This window comes from Synchiropus splendidus, chromosome 4 (assembly GCF_027744825.2).
Source record: "Synchiropus splendidus isolate RoL2022-P1 chromosome 4, RoL_Sspl_1.0, whole genome shotgun sequence".
Lineage (NCBI taxonomy): Eukaryota > Metazoa > Chordata > Actinopteri > Syngnathiformes > Callionymidae > Synchiropus > Synchiropus splendidus.
In genome coordinates this window covers 12,094,200-12,118,573 of record NC_071337.1, presented here as the reverse complement: position 1 = coordinate 12,118,573, position 24,374 = coordinate 12,094,200, and the positions used below count along the sequence as shown (strand labels likewise).

The following is a 24,374-nucleotide window of genomic DNA, read 5'->3' as shown; positions in this document are numbered from 1 at the left end:
CTAATATTAGATTAGACGTTTTGTTACCAAATACCCGTAATGTTATGTTTCACTTGAACTGTTCGTATCACTTACAATTTCTTTCATGCACAGTTATGAAGGTAGGGCGAAGAAAAAAAAATGTGAACACTACAAAAACAAAAAGGCCGAGAAGGAATACTAAGTAAAAAAAAAAAAAAGGAACTCACTACCAAACAAAATGAAAATCTTAAATAATCTGTGGGGGGTAAAAGAAACTACTTTGAGTGACTTACACACTACTTAACATGAGGAACATGACACAGACACAAAAGGAAATATTAACATCTATGAAAAAGAGAAAATAAGAAATTACAAGACCTGCTCACTCTTTTAAATCTCTCAAAAATGTGTGACGAAATGACACTTATTGTGTATCTAATGTACCGGAAACAGTATAATGGAATTGCGTGCAAAAGCGTCATTTATTCATATAAATTATTTTTTTCATGAGGTGTTTTTTCTAATGAACAGCAAATGTATATGACATTGTAAAAAAAAGATGACAATAATTAGTTTATTGAGGCAAATGTATTTCGCTGTCGTGGCGTTGATAATAAACGTACTTCGAACGTTCCTTTCGATTTTACTGACACGTAATTGAAGGAGCTCTATTCTCGCGCGATCATGCCACCAAATCTCGTTTCAATCATAAACCAGGAAGTGGAGGGCGGAAGTTCCTCGCCGTCCTGTTGCTTCAATTGAGTCTGGCCGTAAACACACGGGATGGTGATGTCGTCGGATTAATGGATGGAATTGTTCGCTCACAAACCGAGAGAAGACAAGATGCGTAGAGCGCTTTCACTTCCGCGTCAGAGTCTGACAGTCAGCGCCGTCTGAGATTGACTCTGTCACCGGCAGCACCGGTGAGTTTCACTCCGTTAATTCCTCTTTTACTTCACAGCATTGTTGCTCGAAACTAGTTACAGCTCTTAGAAACAACTGCCATGTTTTTTATTTTGCTCTACAGTATGTCATAACCGATTCATAACCACTGAATAAACACCTAAATGGGTCTCATCTTTGGACTGTTGTGATGCGAGCGTGTCGCTATATAAGCAAAATATCCTCATATCTATTCTCCCAATTCGTGTCTACAAGCGTGTTTATATAGGCTCTACCTCCCGTGCTAAGTGTTGTGAGTGTGGCTCATTCAGAACAGCAGGATTACTGTTCGTGGTGAACCACAAATCTTTTAAGTGCTGGCCTTTGCACAGTGGAGTGTAGTTGAGATTAAGTCAACAACCCTAACTTGTGTGTATTAGTTACAGTAGTCACTTCACTTTCAAGCCTATCAAATCTAACCTGTTCTTTCCTTCATGTTATGTTTGCTGAATTCAGTTAAAATAGCTTTTATCTAGTCTTCAAAACGTTGCGTGTGGATTTTATTCGGGTAAATATTGGGTGATAAAATATTTGTATTGCAGCTGTTAAATCAGTTTTTTCTTCCCTTGTTTGTTTTCATTGCCAAACCAACTTTGCTTGTATGCTGACTGTGTCAGAGATGAGTTTGTTTCCCAGCATATGGAGGTGTTTTGATTCATACCTCTGGTTTTTTCTTCCCCTCTTGGTCCCTGCAGGCGCATGGCTCAGCTTCCTGTCTCCCTGTGTGAAACAAGACAGTCGGCGCCATGTTTCTGAAAACGTCCTTCACCACCCTCATCGTCGGGGTGTTCGTGGTGTACGTGCTGCACACCTGCTGGGTGATGTACGGCATCGTCTACACCAAGCCATGTGACGACCCCAGGAGCGAGAGTTGCATCACACCCTTTTTGGCAGGGAACCCCAAATTACAAGTGAGTTTCCACTAAGTTATTTGATCTCTCCTGCAGTTCAAAGTTTGTTCATCATGCGTTATTCTCTCCTGCTCCAGTTGAGCATCTACAGCTCGTTGCACCCGAAAGCAGAGGGAGGACACACGCTGATCCACAAAGAGGAGGTCTTTGATATCGAGAGCAAGTTTGAGAGGTTTGTGAGACGGACTTCCCTGAGGTTCTCTGACTTAAGATATGTTTTATTGGTGACACTTTCCATCGGGGAACAATTATTAACTGTTTTATTTAACACGTTTTGAGGTGAACTGTTCCCAAGCTTTCACGTCTTGCCATTGTGGTGTTGTTGCCGAATTTTTTCCATCCTGCTGGTTGCTGGCCACTGCTGCGCTGGCACCTGTTTAAAAAACATGATTGACTTACTCTACCGTCGATTTTCAGCTACTAATGGTGGCACCGCAGAAATGGCAGGAACGGTTGCGAAACCATTCCCGTGTGACCACTTGACAAGACCTGAGAGCAAGATTTGTTTTGGATGGTGCAACAGGATGCAACGCATCTGTTTCTAATAATAGTGCAAAATACATTGCTCTACATTGGTGGTGGAATAAAGGGAAGATATGGATTTATGATTGTTTTGTTTTAGTATCATTTTGGATGTGACACTTGTAGACCGATCGGACAATAGTCGTTCTTTTCATTTGTGTTTGTCTTGTGCCAAGTACGAGCAATAACTATAATGGAATATTGAAGCGAGCGTCTCCTCTGCGCAGGATTATAAACGTCTCCCTCCCCAAGAAGACCCGGAACAACGGAACTCTCTATGCAATCATCTTCCTCCATCAAGCTGGAGTCTCTCCCTGGCAGGATTCACGTCAGGTCCACTTGGTGGCTCAGCTCACCACCTACATGGTTCCCAAACCGCCCGAGATCTCCCTGATATCCGGGGACGAGGAGTCAGAGGTTCGTGGGGACTCTCACACTCTCTTTCTCTCTCTCTCTGTCTCTGTCTCATGGTTCCATCCCAGCACTCACGACAGTCTCTGCTCTCTCAGGGCCAGGCAGAAGCCCAGCTGAAGAAAGCTGGTCACGGGAAGTCGAAAGCTTCAGGTGGCGCCGGAGCAAGCGCTCTAGATCGTCCGGTTTCTCACTGGCGATCCAGACTGACGCTGAACATCGTCAGTGATCACTTCGTCTTTGATAAAGGATCCCTGCCTGCGGACGTGCACAGATACCTCAGAGTGTAAGAGCCACTCACCTGCCCCTCTGGAGAAGAAACCTGCAGGCTGTAGTGTTTTTAAACCGCTGGCACGTGAGCTGAGAGTCTGACCTTATTACCTGAGGAATGTCTGTGCAGGGACTGGAAGCTGAGATCAAAATATCATATTTGTTAACAGTAAACTTCTTCCTTTCAGCTATCAAAATGGGAAGAAGATGGTTTACCTACCTCTGCTGTTCGTAGATGAGCTCAGCAACCGGGTCAAGGATCTTGCGGTACATGTTTTTTTAGATCTATTTTACTGAATTGTTCCATTTTTTGGTTGTTTTTTCCTTTCAGTTTTGATCCATTCATACTGAAGTGTGGTTTCGATCTTTAAAAAAACGATGGATTTTGTTTTCCCAGGAGATCAACAGCACCTCGACAGAAGTCCCTCTGACCATTAGCTACGACTCCATCTCTCTAGGAAGACTCCGATTCTGGATCCACATGCAGGATGCAGTCTACTCCCTGCAACAATTCGGTACGATCAAGGCTCAAGTTCACGTGGAGCCGCAACGAACTCAACCATGTTTGCTTCAACTCGCCCGCAGGCTTCACAGAGAAGGATGCAGATGAGATTAAAGGGATCTTCGTTGACACAAACCTGTACTTCCTGGCTTTGACCTTCTTCGTGGCAGCTTTCCACGTGAGTCATATTATTTCAATCATTGGTCGCCTTTTTCACTGTGCAACTTTGTATTTATTTCTATATATTAAAGATTAGAATGTTCAATGTTTTGAATGACCTTCCAAATCAGAAGAATACATTACAATACTTGAGCTTGTTTTCATGTACACAGTCAAAACTGCGTATTCTTTTGAGGAAATTTTGAAAAATACCGAATGTTCTGCAATTTAGTATCTAATCTGTTCTGTGTTTTTCCCAGCTTCTCTTTGACTTCCTGGCCTTTAAGAATGACATCAGCTTCTGGAAGCAGAAGAAAAGCATGGTGGGCATGTCCAGCAAAGCAGGTAGCTCTTGGTTACTGTAGGCACCGTTCTGACCTCAATACTGTTTGATACTTTAGTGGTGCTAAAAATATTTATTGTTGAACACTGAATTCCATTGTTAATTTTACCATTTTTTTCAATAAATTCATTAAATTCATCCAAAAAAACATCACATTAATGTCCTTGTGTGTTCGGTGTATAGTCAATGACAACTATTTTAAAGATGGATGACTGACAGTTCCAGTCCCTCTGATAGGATTGCTGTTTTCAGCTTGTTTCAGCTCGCGTGTGACAGTTGACCGCATTGTTTGCTTGTGTTCCAGTGTTGTGGCGATGCTTCAGCACCATTGTCATCTTCTTGTATCTCTTCGATGAGCAAACCAGTCTGCTGGTCCTCATACCTGCAGGGATCGGCACCATCATTGAGGTGAGGGCACGAGGCAGAGTCACTGTGCGAGGGTTGGTGGACCCTGTGAGCATGGGTGGCCTGCTGGATGTTGCATTGACATCACTGAAACAGAAATATCTCAAGAGCATTACACTCTCCAGACCTCTAACCTTCATCATCTTGTGTTACAAGTAACTTTATACCTTCTAAGGTATAAGAAACGGCTGAATACACACTGAACCCAGCGGTGCCTGAACTGGATAATTCAACTCAACAACCCTGTTGTTCTACTTCAGGCATCAACACGTTCAGCTCAGTCCAGCAACATGAAATGATGCCTCGACTGTGCTGTTATTACATGGGCTAAATCCTTGCTGACCGTACTGTACTGGCCACCACCGAGCCATGTGTAGTGTGATGTCATCAACAAGCGACAAGCTTGTTTTTAAAGGGAGTCTGGTTCTTTTTTGTTGATAGAATTGGTACATATGATTTAAGACCTTTGAAACTTTAATGTGAAGTGTCATTTTATAATGAAAGCTGAAATAATAATACAGTTTGGGCACGAAACAGCACAGCGCAGCGTGATCGAAGCCTTGTTCTTGTTCCTGTAGTGTGAAAAAGTGTTGAAATCAATTGAAGAATAGCAAGAAAAGAAGTCATGTTTAAAGGGAAGGATGCGAAGCGTTTGGGTGACGCTGTGAGAGTTTCAACATCCATAGATGTTTGTGGATAAGTGATGTGCTGCTTGTTGTCATTGCAGGTCTGGAAAGTGAAGAAGGCATTCAAGATCCAGGTGTCCTGGAAAACAGGAAAGCCAACATTCCTGGTGAGCCACTGTTACCGCCGACTGTTACCACACTTCAAATCTCAGGAGCATATTTTGCCAGACCACTATTGTCTGTAGGATCATTATAGCCATAAAGTCTTTGTGTTTACTGTTGAGTCACTGGTCAACAGTGGCCTCACCTGTGTCTACTGGTTTTTCAGTTTGGCAAATTAGATGAGTCAGAGAGGAGAACAGAAGAGTACGACACTCTGGTAAGCTGCGCACACACACACACACACACACACAGTCTATTCTCATCCTTTGTGGGGACATTTCAATGACTTGCATGCTTTCCCCAGCCTCTCACCCTAAACTTAACCATCCAAAACAAATGGCTGAACACAAACAGGACTCTGAACCAAACATAAATTCAATTACCATGAGCCAGTTATTTGGATGTTTTCATCCTCAAATTGAGGCTTGAACTTGTAGAACTGACAAAATGTCTCCACAAATCCTTATGGTCCCCACAAGTAGGTGTGTTTCCAAGAATTGATCCCCATAAGTATAGCATCTACAAGGACCCCACACACACACACATTTGTATTGCCATCTTTGTGGTGACATTGTGATGTTTCTCATTGCCATAACCCTTTCCCCAGCCTCTCACCCTAAACCTAACCATCCAAAACACATGGCTAACCTTAACCCGGACTCCCAACCAAACTTAAACCCTATAGTAATGAACCAGATATGTTGAAGTCTTCATCCTCAAATTGTGGCTTAACCTCATGGGGTCCAGCCAAATTTCCCAACAATGTCATATGGTCCTCACAAGGATAGTGTTTTGAGTAGGATAAACAAGCCCACACACACAAATGTTTTTTGGAGCGTCACAACAGGTGTCAAATACACCCTATGGTTTTGCTGTATTCGAAGTATGTTTTTGTGTTGCGTCCCTGCAGGCCATGAAGTATCTGTCCTACCTCCTCTACCCGCTGTGTATTGGCGGAGCTCTGTACGCCCTGATTTTCCTGCGTTACAAGAGGTACGTTCAGAGATGCTGACTCACCATGTCTTTCAGAATTTCACCCCCTCTGTTCCCCTGTGTTGCAGCTGGTACTCCTGGTTGATCAACAGTTTAGTGAACGGTACGTCACATCCCACTCTTTCTACCACCTGTTCTTTCAACACTTAGTTTGGTCCACTCTGCTGAGAACGGTGTGCTGACGGTTTCTCCATGTTCCAGGTGTTTATGCGTTTGGCTTCCTTTTTATGCTGCCTCAGCTGTTCGTCAACTACAAGGTGTGTGGAAACACTTGACTTCTTTTTAACATGTCCAGCGCTTTAGTGTTGTTTATTGAATTTAAAGAAATGGGTTTCGGTGACAAGAGGGTGTTTTTCTAAGCTATCAGATAGTTATTTTGTGATGCACATATACTCTGATATTATAATGATAGTAGGAATAACAAAGAAGCCAAGTCAATTGTTGAATTTTTTGTGGCGCTCACGCCTTTAAAACGTGAGCGTGTCTTGAAATAAAAATGAAACGAAGCGTGTGTTGTCGATTTGCCGCCACCAGATGGCAGTATTTTGTTTTGTTATTCTGCCTGACTGACGCTCAACATTTTTCTTCATTCCACAGTTGAAATCTGTGGCTCATCTGCCCTGGAAGGCTTTTATGTACAAGGTACACGTCCTCATCCACGCTGCTGGATATTTCAGCTGGTTGTGTGTGTTGGTCATGGGATGTGTTTTGTTTTGTTTTTTCTTCTGCCGCAGGCTTTCAATACATTTATTGACGACGTGTTTGCCTTCATCATCACCATGCCCACGTCGCATAGACTGGCCTGCTTCAGGGACGACGTGGTCTTCCTCATCTATCTCTATCAGAGATGGTAACCAGCTCTCCTCTTGGGTGACTGTGATGCTTGCCGAGTCATCACTTCAGCACCATCCCTCCTTTTTTCAGGCTCTACCCCGTGGACAAGACAAGAGTGAACGAATATGGCATTTCCTACGACGACAAACCCAAAAAGAAGCCTCACAAGGACTGAGGGTGAAACTCATCCTGACTCATCTGCTGGGCCTGACCTCCGACCTGTGGTACTTGTTTCAAGAACCGCGCGAGTGGTCCGTCATGGTTTTCACTTTCAGAGATCAAACAAGTTTGTTTTTTTTTAATGGAAAAACTGAAATGCTACAGAGTTCAAACTGTTTGTTTTTTTACATTAATTGTATTTTATAAGTTGCTCACATTCCATTTGTTATTGAACCATGCAAATGTTGAAATGAAATGAATAGTTGTTTTTTTTTTTCATGGAGTTCAATTAAGTTAATGGCGTAGATAAAGAGAACTATTTGTTCCAAGATGTCCAGTTGCCTACATCCTTCACCCAGGATTACTATCACTTTTGAACCTGCCACGTTTCAGTTTTGTTTCGGTTGTAGACGTAATTCTTTGACTCGCATCAGAGATGTGTTTTGGAGATCATCTTTTAAATGTAAATTAGGAAAATGACTTGGTGGCGTTAAATCCTGCAGAATAATGTTTTACTTTTCAATATGAAGGAAGCGGAGTGACTTAAGTGACAAGCGCATCATGTTGTTGTCGGATTTTTTGTAGGAACGCGTCATGCGACGGTGCCAAATGTTGAGGCTGTTCCAGACCTTCAGCGTTGATGTTACCCAGACATTCAATTGAAAGTATTCACTCTCTTGTCACATGTGAACCGATTCATTGTCAATTTTTATTATTATTATTGTTGTTCATGAGGATATTGTGAATGCAGCAGCGATGTGCCTGAAGTCTGCCTTGAGATCTTTTTAACCTTCTGCGTGTCTTTTTCATTGAGATGAAATAAAATGGAAACACTGAAGTCTGTGGTTCTATGTACAGTAAAATAACGTTGTTACAGCGTTTCCCAGTAAACAAGAATAACTGAAAGACGCCGAAGAAATTGGCCTGTATTGTAAATCGCGTAGTGTGAAATTTCATTCAGAAAATGTTTACAATCCAGTTGAGGCGTGTTGGTGTGTGATGGCGACGCATGCGTCATGACGTCACGCCCCGCACTGACGTTTGGTATAAATACTAAAGCCCCGCCTCCTCCTGTCCCTTTCCCGCTGTCAGCAAGCTCTCGTGCCTAAGGTGCTCGGTTCTTCTTCCGAAGCTAAGGCCCTCAATCCGGCGACTAGCACCGTTTGTATTAGGCATCCGCCGCTACACGCATAAAACCTACCCTCTGAAATGGCCTCCGTGTCCGAGCTCGCCTGTATTTACTCTGCTTTGATCCTCCACGACGATGAAGTCACCGTCACTGTGAGTAGCCGCAGCTGAGCGTTAGCTCTTCGCTAATGTTGGCTAAACCGTCCGTGCCGCTTATGCTGTTATGGGCCCAAATGTGTGGCTTATGTGTCCGAACCGAATGTCGCCTGCGGTCCTCCATGAACATATTACAAATATAGAGCGCTAAATGTTGAGGTTTCGCCGGCTAGCATGGCTGTGCGCTGTAGCAGGCCGCGCGTTGCTTATGACGCCGAATGCGTGCGACCGTTGAAAGTGTTCCAAGTTCAATGCTCTTTTTCTTTTGCAGGAGGACAAGCTGAACGCCCTGATCAAGGCTGCAGGAGTCTCTGTGGAGCCCTTCTGGCCCAGTCTGTTCGCCAAGGTGGGTCCTGCATGGCTTCACCCATGACAATGTTATAGTGATGTAGGATCCACATGCTTGTGTTCCATTGAAGTCAGTGTCTGGGACTCGGATTTTGGCTCCAGTTTATCATTGTGGTGAGCAGATGCTGTGACATCTTAGTTCTACAATGGTGAAATTCAACCTGTCACCAGCAGCAGACACTGTCATACAGTGCAAACACCTAATATCGATGATGTACTTCAAGTAACAATTGGATCTGGACGGGTTGTTTTTTGGCATCACCGTATAATAGAATTATTTTTGTATTACTATGGCTGTTACTCAAAAGTACGGAGCCCCTAAGGGGACATGACCAAAAAAAAAAAGTTACTCCTTGCAGTACTAGTTTGAAGTGACGGTTCAAACCACCATACCAATGGCGAGTCAGCATCCGTGGTGAAGTTTCATTGAATTTTATTTCAAAATTTGATTAAAATATGAGGACAGTCTGTGTTGTCGCAAGCATGGTTTTGATCATTCTCCATGAGTCCTCCTTGCAGCTGAATCAATACATTTGAACGGCGTGAGATGTTGCAAAAGTATTGTAGCGTCTGCTGGTAGTAGCGGAAACAGCCGTTCTGTAGTTTAGTTTCTTTTTTGACTTCACTCAAACACTGTATGGTGGTCTCCAGAAAACGGAAACAATTGCAGCTCCTTGCTCTCCTCAACTCCCCAAAAACAGAACTCTGTCTCACCCCCAGCGCAGCATCTCGCTCTTAAAGGAACAGTAGCATAAACCCAGAACGTCACAGTATTGCGAGATCTCGCAACACTTTTTTTTTGGTCATGTCCCCTTAGGGGCTACGCACATAAGCTGTGACTTAAGCGGTAGCAGCAGCATCATCTGAAGACCAAGGAAGAATGGTCCAACAACTGTGGGTTATCTGAATGTCTGAATTTATTTGGCCACATGATGTACAGTGTTGACTCGATCAAGCAATGCGTCTCTAAGGTGTCTTTGCCTCCTCCACCAGGCGCTGTCCAGCGTGGACATCGGCCAGCTGATCTGCAACGTCGGAGCTGGAGGTGGAGCTGCTCCTGCTGCTGCCGCCGGTGGAGCTGCTCCTGCAGCTGGTGGCGCACCAGGTAAACATCTGTCGCCCTCCAGTCGAAGGGTTTTCTCGTTGGAGGTCTGACGTCGATGTGTGCTCGTGTCCACAGCCAAGGAAGAGGCCAAGGAGGAAGCCAAGAAGGAGGAGTCTGAGGAGTCCGACGACGACATGGGCTTCGGTCTCTTCGAGTGAAGAGTTTTCTTAGAAAAGAGATTAAAAAAAATACAAACATCGTGTCTGACTTGGCGTCTTTCATTATCTCCTAGTTGATCTTGATCTGAACTTTGTTCTCTCCTGTTTGAGACAGTGTTGGAGTTTGCAGATGTGCATTGCTAGTTTTATGGGCTGGACTCAAAGGTCATCCTGGTACATGGAGTCTGAAATCATGAATTTGTCCTGACAGCCACGAGTGATGTGTGAAACCCTGGATTCATTGTCACAAATTACTGCAACCATATAAACCAAGCATCTCGGGCGGTTAGTCCTGTTGCTCTTCTGCTGAGGTCTACAAGGCCTGAGTCCATGTGGCCGGCAACACGTGTTGGGCCTGGTGCCCTGTGTGTGTGGACCTCGCTGTGACGTGATCAGCAGAGCGAGCGATGGTCAAACCGGACTCTGGATGGTCAGAGAAATGTAGTTGAAAAATTAACGGCTCGTGTTCCGCCGCTTGATGGCGCTGTCGTGTTAGTAGATAAAAAGGCACTCGGTAACCGGCGATTTTACAACGTCTGTTTTGTAATTCATAATGCAGTTTGACAGAACCCTGCCGTGTTATCGCGTAATAGTGGGCAAAGGTTTGGTTCACACACGAAATGTCCCATCTTGAACAAGGTCACGTGACGCCCTTGGCGTCTGAAGCCATCATTTCTGTAAAATATAACGGCTGATAATTCTATAAACTGCTCTGGAGCAAGTGAGCGACTGTTGTGGGTCGACAGTGCTTCAATATCTGTTCATATATGGCGTTCATCCCCGTCTACCACCAGCGGTTTCCGTAGTGTAGTGGTTATCACGTTCGCCTCACACGCGAAAGGTCCCCGGTTCGAAACCGGGCGGAAACAAAGTTTTTTTGCGTATTTCTTTCGATGGTTTCAGTCACATAACCAAACTGGTGTGTGTGACGAGAACCTACACATTAAAACCCTGGGGAGAAACAGAGTTGGCGATCATGTCATGGCAACAGGACAGGCACATGGGACACAGACTCACAATAAACGCAGAAGTAATTTATTGAAAAATGTTTATTTTGTTCATGTGAAATTCCTTCCAGGGAAACCACTGAGAGGAAACTTGTTTATGACAAAATGGCTCCTGATCTGACGGCGGCTTGAGACCTTCACACACTTCTACAAAACTCTCATTTATACGAAGTTCTCATAAATAACAAATTTGGCTAATAACAATTTGTACAGTTGAGTTACTATAAAGTTCTCAGTGAAAAAATATCACAGCGATATTTCAGTTGTGAGCGTTGGATGTCATGAAGATTATAAAAACAGACGAAATTCAATACACAACTTTCATCAGTGGATTTCAGTTTATACGTTTGTCTTTTTTACACTCTGTTAAAACGATACATTTCTTTTCTTGTGTTTTATCTGGAAGACGATATAGTGAGGAGAGTAAGTACTGTATAACACAGCTGGAAAAACAACGATGCACCGCCAAAAAGGTCTTCACGGCCCTCCTGGCCTCGGCTCCTCAGTTCCAGTTGTGCTTTGCTGAACAAGTCCATCCTTCATACGAGCCGCTGAACTGCTACTTAAATAAAATAGATTTTATACACATGTTATGAGCTCAGATATGTACTGACAGAGGGTAGTGTGTTGCGATACAAAAGTAAAATACAATAACCGGCACCGTGTTCCGGTGCTGGAAGACCTCCTCCGTGGGCTAATGCTGGTTTGTGATCATCTTGAGTCGCGCTTGGTCGATCACATCCAGGAGGTTCTTGGCGTCGACGGCGAGCGCGTGAGCCGCCATGAGCATCTGCTTCTTGTAGTCTTTCTGTAAACTGTGGGGACGAAGAGAGCGAGAGTTGCTGGAGTGAACACTGTCGGGTGCATCTGGAGGGCCTCACCTTGTCATCACGTATTGCTGGGCCAGCTTCATTTTGGCGATCAGCTCAGCCAGGTCGGAGTTCAACAGCTTCTGGGCCATTTCGATCTGCAGTCAAGACACACGGGGGACTATAAATCTTCACCTATATAACATGACTGGACCGAAGAGTGAAGAGTGAAGCGTGTGTGTGTTGCCTCACCTCTCGGTGAGTGCTGGCCGGCAGTACAGGTATGGTCTCGTCCACAGTAGCCAGCAGCGTCCTCAGAGCCAGGCCCACCTCCTGACAAACACAAGGAAGGAAGCTCAGTGCTTGGACGTCACAGAGGTCTGTGGCGTGCGGCTCCCACCTTCACCATGGGGACGTACTCCTCCGGGGCTGCCGGCTGAATTCGGTTGGACATCTCGATCACCGACTTCACCAAGCCCGTCACGTTCTCGTAGACTTTGTCGTTGGAGCGATCCAGGTTGGCTGTGGGCGGCGGACTGATCTCCTGAGGCTGCAACTGCAGCGACATGGAACACCGTGACCATCCTGATCCTGTTAGTGCACCTGAGGACGCTACCCTTTCTCCCCACTGAAACATTCAAACTCAAGTTTCTGAAGCAACACACTGAGTGAATTACTTTCATACACAAATCCCCAGATACTACACTCCACTATCATGACCGAGCGCTACACTACATGAGCTTCTAGTCTAGTCTTTGTTTTTCATAGCCAGAGACGCGGTTGAACTGAAACCAGGGTTTATGTTGAGTCAACAGTCTCTGGTGAAGAAAAACGCTCTACGCCAGCTACGCTACCATGAAACGCAGACACGGAGTAGCTTACCCGCCACGGCTACCGGGGGAGGGGAGAGGTCATGAAGAACATAGGAAGACAGATGAGAGTGTGACATGAAGAATTAATACCAGCAGAAGAGGAGGATGAAGGAGAGGGACAGAACGTTAACCCAAAGCCAAACACAAGGGGGCGACACTGCATGCATCCGATTTTACAGCTAATATTAAATGGGTGTCCGTTGAGAGCAACAGTAAAAGGTTTTGGATTTTACACAAAAGTAACAGAAGTATTTGTGTGTCTGTGATGAATGTGTTACAACGTGTTATTCTGCGAGTAGCTCTTTGTCTGGAGCTGTGTGCGACTGCACAACTCTATTTGTCCATTGTGAATGTACCTTCACTCCTTCATTGTAGCTCTCCACGGAGCTGATGGACGTCAGGTTGCCCAGGTGACCTGGAGCTCCGGGGCGTGGAGGCTTCTTTGGAGGAGCAACAATTTCTGGAAAAAAAATTAAAGTCTTTTTAAAGGACTCTGCACATTCAATATTAAGACATGACTCTGCTTTGTTCTCAGACCTACAGAAACCAGCCTAAGCGTCGTGAATCAAGAGTCCATATTTTCAGAGCTCAATAGATGGCGCTGTCTGCTCAAAAATCTTTGGCTACAAGCAACTATTTTAATGAAACCTCACGACACTTTGAATGCAAGAGCGCCACCTTCTGAGCTCTGTAAATGAGCACCCTTTAAAGGCTCACCAGATCATCACAGGTCTCATGAGAGAAAGGCCTCCTTCACCTGAACCTCCCTGCTCACATCTAGCCCAATGGGAGATGCCAAAAGTCCTTCACATAAAGGTCTTTGGTGCGAATAACAAGTCAAAAATGATAGTTCACCAAATGTATTTCAATGAATTTGGTTTATTTCAAACGGTGCACTTTTCACACTGCTGTCACTGTCAGGGCATAAAACAGTAACGTTAAAAACGGAATCAATGATATTAAAAACATCTGACTTTCTACCTTAGGGAATCTCTTAATCCAGAAAGTGAAGCTACATGGAGACAAAGGCACTGGTTATTGAACAACTGCTCACCTGGCTTTCCAATGGGCTGATAGATGTGTTGAGAACCACCCTGAGGAAGGAAACACAGCAGGTCAAAGGTCATCAACTCCAGAGCGGTCCAAGACCTAAAGGTGGCCAGAATAATCCACTGACTGACCGGGGCTTGCAACATGCCGTCTTCCCTGTCCATGCTTCCTCTGCTGTTTCTGGTCTCCGGCTTCTGAAACGTCGATGAACTTTAAAGCAAGTCACAACACCGTAACTTGACCAAGGTCTGAACATGATCTACCATGAGACTCTCCTCCTGCTCCAGCCACCGCTGGTCGTCCTCCATCTGCTGCTGCTGCATCATCAGCCTCTCCTCGATGAGATGGTGGCTGACGTTGACACCCTCCTGAGGACAAACGTGCTGCGTGAAGCTCCTGTTCCACCAACATGCCTTACAGTGGAATGTAAAGGGAGTGAGCACCTCCATGTCAGTGCTCCACAGAGCCGTGTGCTCCGGCCTCAGCTGGTTCCAGGCGTCAGCAGGAGGGAAGACGCTTCCAACACCAGCGTGAGCAGACGACTGGAGCAGCAATGGAAAGGTCAGTTTTAGACTCACTTGATACAAGCTCAATAGCATGCTGGACTCACCTGGAAGTGGTTGTGTTGGGGACTGGAGAAGAAGCCTTCACTTGAGCGAGGACTGGGGTACCCTGGTCTGCTGGGCTGCAAACAGAAGAAGAACAGGACCATGAAGGTTTTTCTGACAGTCTGGGCTCATAAAAAGCTCTTGTTGTTTGTACTTTAGGTGGAGCTTCATCAGAACCACCGGTGTCCCAGGACACGGTGACTTGTCTCCTCATCTCCATCCGCAGCCTCTCCTCCTGCTGCTGCTTCTCCTCCTCCAGTATCGTGCTACACACACACAACACAAAGAGCAGAAAGGTTCAGTGACTTCACGCCTTTTATGACGCACTAGAATCCAATGAGCTTCAGTTACTTGAGTTGCGTCTTCAGTTCGGTAAACCGGGGTCGTTTGCTGGGGTCATACGACCAGCACTTGGTCATCAGGCTGTAGAGGGTGGGCGGGCACTGGGGAGGCATGGCCAGTCGCTCGCCGTTCTCTATTCTGCCGATCACGTCGTTGTTTTTCACCCCCTGGAAGGGCTTGATGCCATACATCAGGATCTCCCACATGCAGACGCCTGCACACATTTGCAAAGACACGTGACACTCAGAACCACATGGAGGGACAGAACCAACTCACCAAACATCCACACGTCGCTGGCAGAGGTGAACCTCCTGAAGTTGATCGACTCCGGAGCCATCCACTTGATGGGCAGTTTTCCTTTAGAGGCTGAGGGATGAGAAAGATACTGTATAACTCACCACCTTCTCACACTTCTTTGACCTGTTACTGCATTTCAACAGTTTTAGTTCATCATTTTATCAATGGACCCTAGAATTAGGGATGTTACATTCACGTCATCCATCACATAAACAAAGTCAAGGGTAGCAAACTTTCAAGTCAAAACGTCTTTGTGTACTACCTGCTCTCGCACACCAGTCTTATTTTAATGGCTTTATCTACCGAGTGTGATTCTTCCTTGATGTTCACGGCAGAAAAGAGCAAACTGACGGCACCTTTTCAACAGTAGAAGGTGCTAAAGCGCTTCTCTAACAGACAAAGTAAACCTCATTTTCATGAGGGTTTCCTGGTTAGAGTACCTTTATAGTAGGAGCTGTCCTCCATGTATCTGGACAAACCAAAGTCTCCCAGCATCACACAGTCCACTGAAGACACCAACACATTTCGTGCTGCGATGTCCCTGACAATGAACACAGAGACAAATAATGTCAATCAATTATTAACATGTTCATTCATGTACCTTTACTATTTAATACTGCAGTCATAACTACGACTACTATGCCAATGGGGAGGGCGGGTTAGTGACCATAACTTCACCTACCGGTGCACAAAGCGTTTTCCCTCCAGGTAAGCCAGCGCTGTGCTCAGCTGGTATGAATACAAAATTAGAGTGGCCAAGTCCAGACTGTACTTCCTCACTTGAAGGAAGGACCGCAACTTTACGAGAGGAAAGACAGAAGGTTGGGGGAAAAAGCATGACACTTCCACCTTCTCTATTTTGGTCTCACTGAAGCAAATGTGTTCCATACAAACCTCCCCGAGTGTGCACAGCTCCATGATGATCCACACAGGGTTTTCTGTGATCACTCCGATCAGTTTCACGATGTGAGGATGGTCGAATTGACGCATGGTTACTGGAGGAAAGACTTGAGTTGATGAGCATGAAGAGGTCAGAGTTGATAGGGGTCACTTGTTTGGGTCTTACGTGCTTCCTGGAGGAACTTTTCTCTGACGCTGTCTGAAGTGCAGTTCTTGCAGGTTTTAATGGCGACAGGTGACGAAGGTTTGTCCTAGAGGAGAGCAGCGCACATTTGAAACCAGATTTCTACTTCAATCCCTTCAAATCGTCTTCTGAACTTGCACCTACAGGGATGTTGTAGACTCCTTGGTGAACATCTCCGAACTGACCCTCCCCGATGCAGCGACCTAACTCTATCCTCTCTCTCTGGATCTCATAGTCCCGCGCTGAGGAGGAGAAAGACCGCAGCACAAGGATGAAGAAACCATGTACCATGTGTTCAAACCTATTCACATGATCATTCTTACACCATACTGGCAAGTTAAATATTACAATATGCTGTTTGGGATCTTAAAATGAAGAATTGAGAAGAAATAAAAAACAGTTTTTAGTGCAAATGATTCCTATGTAAAGCAAAACACAGCGACACAGACATATGATCGAAGACATAACTAGCAACGAAAGACTTGTTGCAGGAAGACTGGAAAATTTTTTCAATATTGTTTCATATTTTTATTGTCAGGCTCCTCCAAGTCAATTTCCAGATGTCTCCTCGCAAATTCTTTCCAACACACATACAGCAGCAGTCGAACGGTCCCTTTAAAATATGTTTTCAGTGCTGCAGGAAAACACAATCACCAAGTAGGCACTGCAGTGCAGAAGCGTGAAGAAGTCAAGGAGTTTTACCTTCAACTATTCCATAGCTCACTGGGATTGCGGAAGGGGAAAAAGAGGAAGAAAGATGAAAAAAGCAAAGCGACAAGCAGCTGCTCAGTGATCAAAATAGTTTGGGGAAAAAAAACCTGGAAACTTTATACAGATAAATGTGGCGTTTCTCATCTGACCCAGTTTCTCACTGGCCATTTGTGCACACGACACACATTCAAAGCCTTTTTTTTGTTTGGTTTGTTAGGTTGTTTTTTTTAGAAAAAGATACTTCCTATACCAAAAAACTCACATCCAACACCTAAGTGGTGCACCAGTCTTTTCAGCAGAAGAGGAGAGACATTCGATCAAATTTGAAAATGCATAACACAATGGTGCAGTAAATAGTTAAGTTGGCATGTACATACAGCAAAACTATGTATTTAAAAAAAATAATTTATATATATTTATATAATAAAAGTTTTCCCAAGTGAACCTGCATGCACGTGTGTGTGTGAGTGAGAGAGATCTTAAGTCATAGTACCTTTGACCACACTGTAATAAAGCTAAGATAAATTGCTCAGAATACCCAGAATGGGGTCAAACCTCAGGCTTGCGTGCCACATACAGCCCACAATACAATTCGATTGGGTCCTCGACACACTTTCACACACAAAATGTCTCTTTATAATGGCCCAGTCAAGTCCTAGAGTAAAGAAAATTTGTACTCCTGATTAAACAAGTTTCTGAGAATTAAATAAACGTTAAACTAGTTTGACCCAACAGTATTTTTTCTTTTGGTTTCACTGTGAAAGAGTTCAACACCACTGCCCTAAAGAATCCCCAGACTCTTGAGTATGTCCACTCAGCAAAACCAATGCAGCAAACCAAATCTTCTCAATCTTACCACAAATTCAAATATTCCAGACTCAACATTCCACAAACATCTAAACTTCGAGCTCCTCACATCTGTCTTGCATCAAAAGGAAACCACAAATTAATTTTCTTCAAATGAATGTCTCCACAAAGCACTTATGAACCCAACAACTTCTGGCAGGGTACAACACAAACAAAAGCAGCACAGACAAATATTGTTAAGAGCCAACAGCTAACCAAAGTGGACGACAACAAGGACATGCACCGCATGGTTTCTCCGAAAAGTAAGTCGGAACCACGAGTTGTGTAACTGTGACATGCGCGGCTTCTTTTAAATATTTACACATTCAATAGGCGCCTTGACACGAACACAGATACAAAGTCATAATAAGCAGGAGAAATGTGTTTAGAGGAAGCAAAGGAAGAAAGAGAGCAGACGAAAATAGGAGAAGTCGGAGAAACATATTCAAATGACAGGGAAGAGACAGAGTAGAGAAACCACGAGCAACATGCAATCAGAAACTCTGCCTTTGAGAAAACATCAACACTTTTTGATATAAAGGCAACTTGATACAGTCAGGGTTTTAAAGTTTCACAGATGTTGCTCCACTTTTGGATGTTATGTCGAAGAGCGGTGCAGCCTGACCAGCGGCCAACTGTTTATATAAGTCAGCAAATTTGGGCTTGGGTGACCGTGGTGCCCATTTGGGTCACAAACTGGAATTCTTGTCAGGGGTTTGTCACAGCGTGTCAGTCTCCTGAACCGATCTGATGTCTCCACCCTGGCCACACTCCTCCTCTTCATACCTCCTTTATCACATCCAAACCTCAAACGGTTGTCTTCGTCTTCTTCCCTGCTTTTCATCCAACATGTTTCCTGACCTCGCCAAGCATTCATCCATCCAGCCTCCCTAACTCTGTTCTTCAAATATACCTTACTCCTGCTCTGAATGGCTTCTGGAACACTACTGAAACCTGCTTTCCCATTGACCTCATTGAGAAGAGCAAAATTTGAGTACTCTGAAAGTACTAAAAACCATACACGCGTTCTAATGTGCTTACCAACACGTCTCAAAGTTAGTTTACCATCACTTCAAAATAACATTTCTCCTTGGTCCCATCTTTCATTTCATTAATTGTATTAAGTAAGACAAAGGTTTTTATATGCACAAATTGTTGAAAAGAAAGAAAAATGTTACTCACTGGAGGGCATGGTGTATGCGTCGTCTTCATCAACTATTTCAGCGTAGTCATCAGTCTCTGCAAAATTAGAAACACACACTATGATTAAATCTGACCATGAGAAGCGGGACCTAGATTTCTAGTCTCGTAGCCATGCATCTACTTCTACAAACCAAAACAGAGAAGCTACAGCAGCTACAGTGGTGGTGGTTCTGTTCTCGGTCTTAGGACTACCTACTAAACTCCACACTCTCTCACATACACATTTGGTCTGGTGTGCCGCCTGAGCATGTGTCGTGCATATCTAAAGTCGAGCAGCTGAGTTGCAGGCACTCGCTGTGATGATGCAGAAGAGGAAAAACATTTTTATGAAAGACGGAGGCCCACAGATGAGAGAGCAGAACTGAGCGGTGATTTAAACCCATGACACAGTTTACTTTGTGAATAAATCCAAGTCAAGCAGGAAGAAAAAAAAAGGAGTAAAGGATGAGTCAAGTCTATCCTGGCCAGATGGTGGTGTTTAAAATAAAATCAGCGTGCAGACTCAGCTGTTCAGGGTAGAAGTTAAACATCTGCTCTCATGTGAGCTCATAGAGAACATATCCTTAAATGTATAAAACACCGCTCACCAAAGCTCCAGGTCTGCTTATATGAAAAACGCGCTGGTAGGTGAGCTACAAAAACAGATCTTAAATATCTTTATTAATCTGCTCCTCTGAAAAACACACAGGAGCTGCTTTGGCAACGATACTTTCTTTGCTACACAATATGTCCGTCCAAAGAAAATATTTGAAATGTTTCAGGCTGCTGTGTTGCAGCTTTTGATGAGCACAAAAACATATGGAGGGAATTTATCATGGTATTTAAGAACTGAAACAGAAAAATTGAGGGTTTTTTTTTAACTTCTAAACACTCAACACACGTACGTGTGTCTGTGCTACTGCTATGGTTATGGTCAGTGCTTTGTCAAAAATCTTTCGTGGTAAATTAGATTTTTTTTTTGGGACCGTATGCTAGAAGCAACAATAATCAATTATCATAAATTGAAAATGAAACCAGTCAGACTTAAATTAGTTTACTTTTGGCCCATAGTAAAATATGGTTTTGACCACAAGAAAATGATTCAGAATAGCAACATGTAACAATAAACTGCAGCAGCACTACTGACAACAAACTCACAAAGCACAGTGGGGAAAAAAAAGGTTTTCAGACACCCTCTCAAACATTATCGGAAAAATCTTTCTGCTTGCATTATACAGGCACAAATATAAATGATAAATATATTGTTTACGAGAAAATAAAAATTCTAACTGTTTTAATTTGTCAGTTCACAAAATGAACAAATAACAGACTGTGTTCAAAACAAAACAAAAAATAAATAAAGTGGAATGAGAGTCTGATTTTTTTTTTCCACCACTGTACATCTAGCAAGCATGCAGTGAATTTTCTAGTCTGATAACTGAGATTGATTTACCATCCCCACTAAGATCTTCTGCAGGGTCCAGGAGAGCATGCAGGCAGAAGAGCAGCAGAGGAGACACAATGGACAGGAAGAGAGAAAGCGACAGAGAGAAAGGAGGTTAATGCATAAGAGGTCTTGAAACATGATGTGGTAACATCTGCAAAGCCAAACATTTGAGAGGAGTTAGTCAAAAAACTCACAACATATGCAGTGTTAAAAACAAATTCGGTGCAAGGACAGGGAGACAAGAAACAGAAAAGGACAATAATAAGGGAAAAAAAGTCTAATCTCTGTCGAGCTACAAATATTTGTGTTTAAGTTGGAACAACAGAGGATGCGGTTTGACATTCCAGTGGTGGATATGTTCGCAGCCTAATCTGCCATTTAGAATCGACGTTAGAAAACAAAAACACACATGCGTTTGTTTATCACATCACCTTTTGACCTACACTTTCCTACAGATATTAGGTTCATGAAGTTATGTATTTGTACAGTTGAATCAAGGTCCTCAAAATGCTCTTCAGCTTTGTCTGACCCACTCAATCTGGTCTTTCTCTTCATATAGCTCCAAAGAAAACTGAGGATGACTGCCTTTATTATTCAGCTCGTACAACAGCACCACTGCAGAAACAAGCCAATATATAATAGCGGCATTGCTTCTGACTAAATGAGCTGTCTGAAGACTGCAGATCACATCAATCAATGGATGGTATTACAAAGACATAAAAGAGGGAAGGATTGGTAGGAACAAATCAGAGCACTCCTTCCCAAATCTAATGTTTGGGGTGACCACTTCAGGATCTTACACGACGACAAAAACTGCTTCACCAAACACAAGTCTCTTTTGGTCCATGTGCAACGTGGGCTCTGAATTAGTATCACATTTGGACTCCTGTGTTGAAAAGACTGATCATCCTTTCAAGTGTCAACAACAAAGCAGCTGTTGCCCAGATTTATGATCTATTTCTCAAACTGTCCTGATTCCAGAAGCAGCTGTCTGACCTCCAGATGAAGACTGGCTGGGCCACTTGGACCACGTGGACAAACTCACCTACTAGCTGTGTTGCATGTGCCTTCTGCCTTGAATATTGCATCAGTTTAATAGTTAAGATAAGGGTCTATGATTTTAAATGAACAGCTCTGGTTTGACTGGATACATGATAAATGTTGGAAAGTTTCATTGACAGTAATCTCAGGTTAGCTTTGACCTGTAACACTGCAATTCTTGGGTCATTGCTGAAGAGCAAATACATTTTTTATGTCTTACTTTGAACACAGCCAATTACAATCGCTGTTCCAAGCAAAAATATACATTTTCACATACATTTTGATCTTGATCATCATTGCTAAACTTAGCTTATGGTTGACCAAAAACGGCATTGTTATATAAAAGTAGGTTCGATGTAAGGTTCACGCCACATTTCCCTAAATGAGAGACAAAGGAGTGACCAAAAACATGAGTTTAGAACGTGAGTTTAGAGAAAATAAGTATGTCACTGCCCTCTATTTTCAATACCAAAATATATCAATTGAAAATAAACCTTTATTGAGCTCCAGGGAGGAGAAGACAAAACACTGTTAATGTTCTTTAATACATTTGATAAATGCTTTAAGTCAGCAACTTCAAATAAGAGGAACGCAAAGTTATTTTCAGTCAATAAATGTCAGGTCTCTGTTCAGAGGGACTTCACACAGCTGCAGCGCACATCCACAACTGAGTTTCTAATCATTCGATTCTCTCAAACTAAGTCACACCAACAAACCAGCAATATTCAGACAATATTGAGAAAACCATTCCAGAAATTTTCTCTACTAAATCTCAGTGGGTATACCATTGGGAGGTGAATCAGAACAGAAGACAAAGGGAAGGAGGAAACGTCGCTCCTTGTTTGGCTTTGGAGGTGGCGATGTCACCATGTCTAAGCCAATCAGGACAGGAGACGGGTCAACAAGAAAAGAAGAAACAATAAAAGGTAAACTGAAATGACAGGTTTAGAGACAATTATGGTAGGAGAAATAAAGACAGAAGAAAGCAGTAAAATACTGCAGGAAACAAAATTGAACTGGGTGAACATCAATGAACTTATAACAGGAGATCTTTGTATTCTCAGAGATGTTGGAGTTCCTTCTTACCTGAAACTGAAATAGTTCTCACTCCACTCCGTACAGCCTCCAACTTTCTCTCATTGTTAGACAATCTGTGAAAAAAAAAAAACAAACAAAAGAGTTTCATTTAGACAGGAAATACTGACAGAGGAGTAGAAAGCCAAAAGATCTTACTGAGATAAAGCTGTCTCCGCATGTGGACAGCGGTCTTCAGGAGATAAACCAAACACACTAAATAAAGTCTTAAGGTTTCAATTACTTCTCTCTCCTCCGCTCTCCCTCTCTGACTCAACTGAGTCTTACAACTCCCTTTAAATCTCAGACCACAACAGAAAGAAGGGGCAGAAATGTTGGAGGAAAAAGAGCCTTGGTGGTAGTGGAGGAGGAGGAGGAGGAGGAGGAGACTGCACAACTGCAGTATGAAAACCCAAGTGGAAAATATTTGGCTCCTCCGTATATCTCCTTATTTGTGCAGAGCGTAGAAAGAGAGAAGGAGAGGGAGAGACCACAGTGCAAGACAGGCAGTTGTGAGGTCAGGTGGTCCAGCTTGTCTTCTCACTTAATCTTTGGATGTTGAAACATGAAGACACTGCCACAGTAGTAGTAGTAGTAGTAGTAGTAGTAGTAGTAGTAGTAGTAGTAGTAGTAGTAGTAGTACAGACACCCTGACTAGTGCTGGGGTGGTGAGGCTTCATGAAACAGTGTTCTCCATTTCAGAGCTCAGTAGTTTAAAAATGATGTGTGGTTTCATTCATCCAAAACATTTTACAGTAGAGAGTGCAGGTTACTGATGCCAGTTGATAGCATATGTGTCAGTCGCACTTGAACAGCGATATCGGTTCTGTGGACGATGTAGTTCGCAAATTATTTATTTATTTATTTGAATTTTTTTTGAGCATGCACATAATACCTCGTTTAGGCTTCTTGTGCTCCTGTGCACCTCCTTAACCAAATCGAAGTCCGCCAACAGGCGTAATACTTAACTTGTCATACAATAGTAGTTGTTTACAACTTAGAAACACCAAACTTTAGTATATAAAACCAAACAATCTGAAATGGATAGAGAACAACAAAAAAGTATGACCACAATCATACAGTAAACTCACACTTTAAAGGTGACAAAAATTCAGCTAATGAGATTTTCAACATGCTACAGGTCACTATTCAAATGAATCAGCTCAGTCACATCATAGATAGCAAAAAATGTTTCCATGACTTGTTCTGTCCCATTAGTCTCACTGACCCTTTACTGACAATTCCAATAAAAAACAATACTTACTTTGGAATGGAAGGCAGTGCTCTCTCTCCCTCTAGAGGATGAAAAACGCATCGTCGTTAGTAACACTTGCTTAAGACAGTCGACATTTTCATTTCAGTTTACTTACTTTACTTAAAAGTATAAACATAATAATATTAACCTCATCACCCAAGTGGATAGCAATACAACTGGCACAGCAGCAGAACAGATAATAAATGTGTGCCGTTATAAGTGGACAGCACAATACAAAAATATGCAACACATAACTGCATGTGTTTTGCTTTACCGACCTCAAAGGAACCAAAGGTATCATACCTTTTTGAACTCTCACAATGAACGAGTGGGTTTCCATGGAGACCAGTCGACAGTAGCCATCAATCAAGTCAGCCAAGTTCTCTGCCATGGTCAGTGAGGCTGTCGTAACAGTTAGAGGCTGCAAACACACAAACACACAGTGTCCAGTTACAAAGAGCCATTATCAGTCACACTGTCACAGAGGGATTCCTCACTGGTGGGATGGTGCAGGGGGGGGGCTTCCATCTGCCACTTAACCCGTACAACATTAGATGCTTTGCAGTTAAGTGGCATTTGAATGTTCAAGAGTTTAACCCTTGTAATGTCAGCATATACCATATATACACACACACACACACATATATATATATA

At 43.3% G+C, this 24,374-nt stretch overlaps 3 protein-coding genes and 1 non-coding gene across 18 annotated transcripts in view; 3 read left to right on the top strand and 1 right to left on the bottom strand.

Moving 5' to 3' along the window:
• The first annotated feature begins 688 nt into the window (after nt 1-688).
• Nucleotides 689-8,032, top strand: clptm1l (CLPTM1 like). The gene is made up of 18 exons (XM_053862471.1): nt 689-884; nt 1,599-1,814; nt 1,892-1,986; nt 2,564-2,753; nt 2,846-3,033; nt 3,206-3,284; nt 3,415-3,532; nt 3,603-3,697; nt 3,939-4,023; nt 4,326-4,429; nt 5,154-5,219; nt 5,381-5,431; nt 6,125-6,207; nt 6,276-6,310; nt 6,409-6,464; nt 6,805-6,849; nt 6,942-7,057; nt 7,132-8,032. The coding sequence occupies exons 2-18, from the start codon at nt 1,650-1,652 to the stop codon at nt 7,214-7,216; spliced, it is 1,656 nt and encodes a 551-aa protein (XP_053718446.1). The 5' UTR covers nt 689-884; nt 1,599-1,649; the 3' UTR covers nt 7,217-8,032.
• Nucleotides 8,033-8,271: 239 nt separating this feature from the next.
• Nucleotides 8,272-10,137, top strand: rplp1 (ribosomal protein, large, P1). The gene is made up of 4 exons (XM_053863268.1): nt 8,272-8,481; nt 8,756-8,830; nt 9,826-9,937; nt 10,013-10,137. The coding sequence occupies exons 1-4, from the start codon at nt 8,410-8,412 to the stop codon at nt 10,093-10,095; spliced, it is 342 nt and encodes a 113-aa protein (XP_053719243.1). The 5' UTR covers nt 8,272-8,409; the 3' UTR covers nt 10,096-10,137.
• A 754-nt stretch (nt 10,138-10,891) lies between these two features.
• Nucleotides 10,892-10,964, top strand: trnav-cac (transfer RNA valine (anticodon CAC)). Its single transcript has one exon. It is a non-coding gene; the product is annotated as a tRNA-Val (tRNA).
• Nucleotides 10,965-11,154: 190 nt separating this feature from the next.
• LOC128756812 (focal adhesion kinase 1-like) overlaps nt 11,155-24,374 on the bottom strand; it is a 36,217-nt gene continuing 22,997 nt past the window's right edge. For 5 of the 15 annotated variants that reach the window (XM_053861499.1, XM_053861510.1, XM_053861507.1 and 2 more), the window contains 25 exons: nt 24,024-24,141; nt 23,730-23,760; nt 22,478-22,542; nt 22,177-22,263; nt 20,357-20,374; nt 18,904-18,960; nt 16,867-16,887; nt 16,309-16,406; nt 16,147-16,231; nt 15,975-16,075; nt 15,763-15,878; nt 15,521-15,621; nt 15,060-15,149; nt 14,793-14,997; nt 14,596-14,707; nt 14,444-14,518; nt 14,277-14,375; nt 14,097-14,201; nt 13,965-14,027; nt 13,838-13,877; nt 13,140-13,243; nt 12,312-12,467; nt 12,164-12,244; nt 11,984-12,069; nt 11,155-11,917 (listed from right to left, as the gene is read on the bottom strand). In XM_053861499.1, coding sequence (XP_053717474.1) covers nt 11,797-11,917; nt 11,984-12,069; nt 12,164-12,244; nt 12,312-12,467; nt 13,140-13,243; nt 13,838-13,877; nt 13,965-14,027; nt 14,097-14,201; nt 14,277-14,375; nt 14,444-14,518; nt 14,596-14,707; nt 14,793-14,997; nt 15,060-15,149; nt 15,521-15,621; nt 15,763-15,878; nt 15,975-16,075; nt 16,147-16,231; nt 16,309-16,406; nt 16,867-16,887; nt 18,904-18,960; nt 20,357-20,374; nt 22,177-22,263; nt 22,478-22,542; nt 23,730-23,760; nt 24,024-24,141 — 2,235 coding nt within the window. In that variant the 3' untranslated portion in view covers nt 11,155-11,796. Of the gene's footprint in view, nt 11,918-11,983; nt 12,070-12,163; nt 12,245-12,311; nt 12,468-13,139; nt 13,244-13,837; nt 13,878-13,964; nt 14,028-14,096; nt 14,202-14,276; nt 14,376-14,443; nt 14,519-14,595; nt 14,708-14,792; nt 14,998-15,059; nt 15,150-15,520; nt 15,622-15,762; nt 15,879-15,974; nt 16,076-16,146; nt 16,232-16,308; nt 16,407-16,866; nt 16,888-18,903; nt 18,961-20,356; nt 20,375-22,176; nt 22,264-22,477; nt 22,543-22,624; nt 23,140-23,729; nt 23,761-24,023; nt 24,142-24,374 lie in introns of those variants that run through there. The other 10 variants (XM_053861503.1, XM_053861508.1, XM_053861506.1 and 7 more) reach the window with 8 other exon arrangements.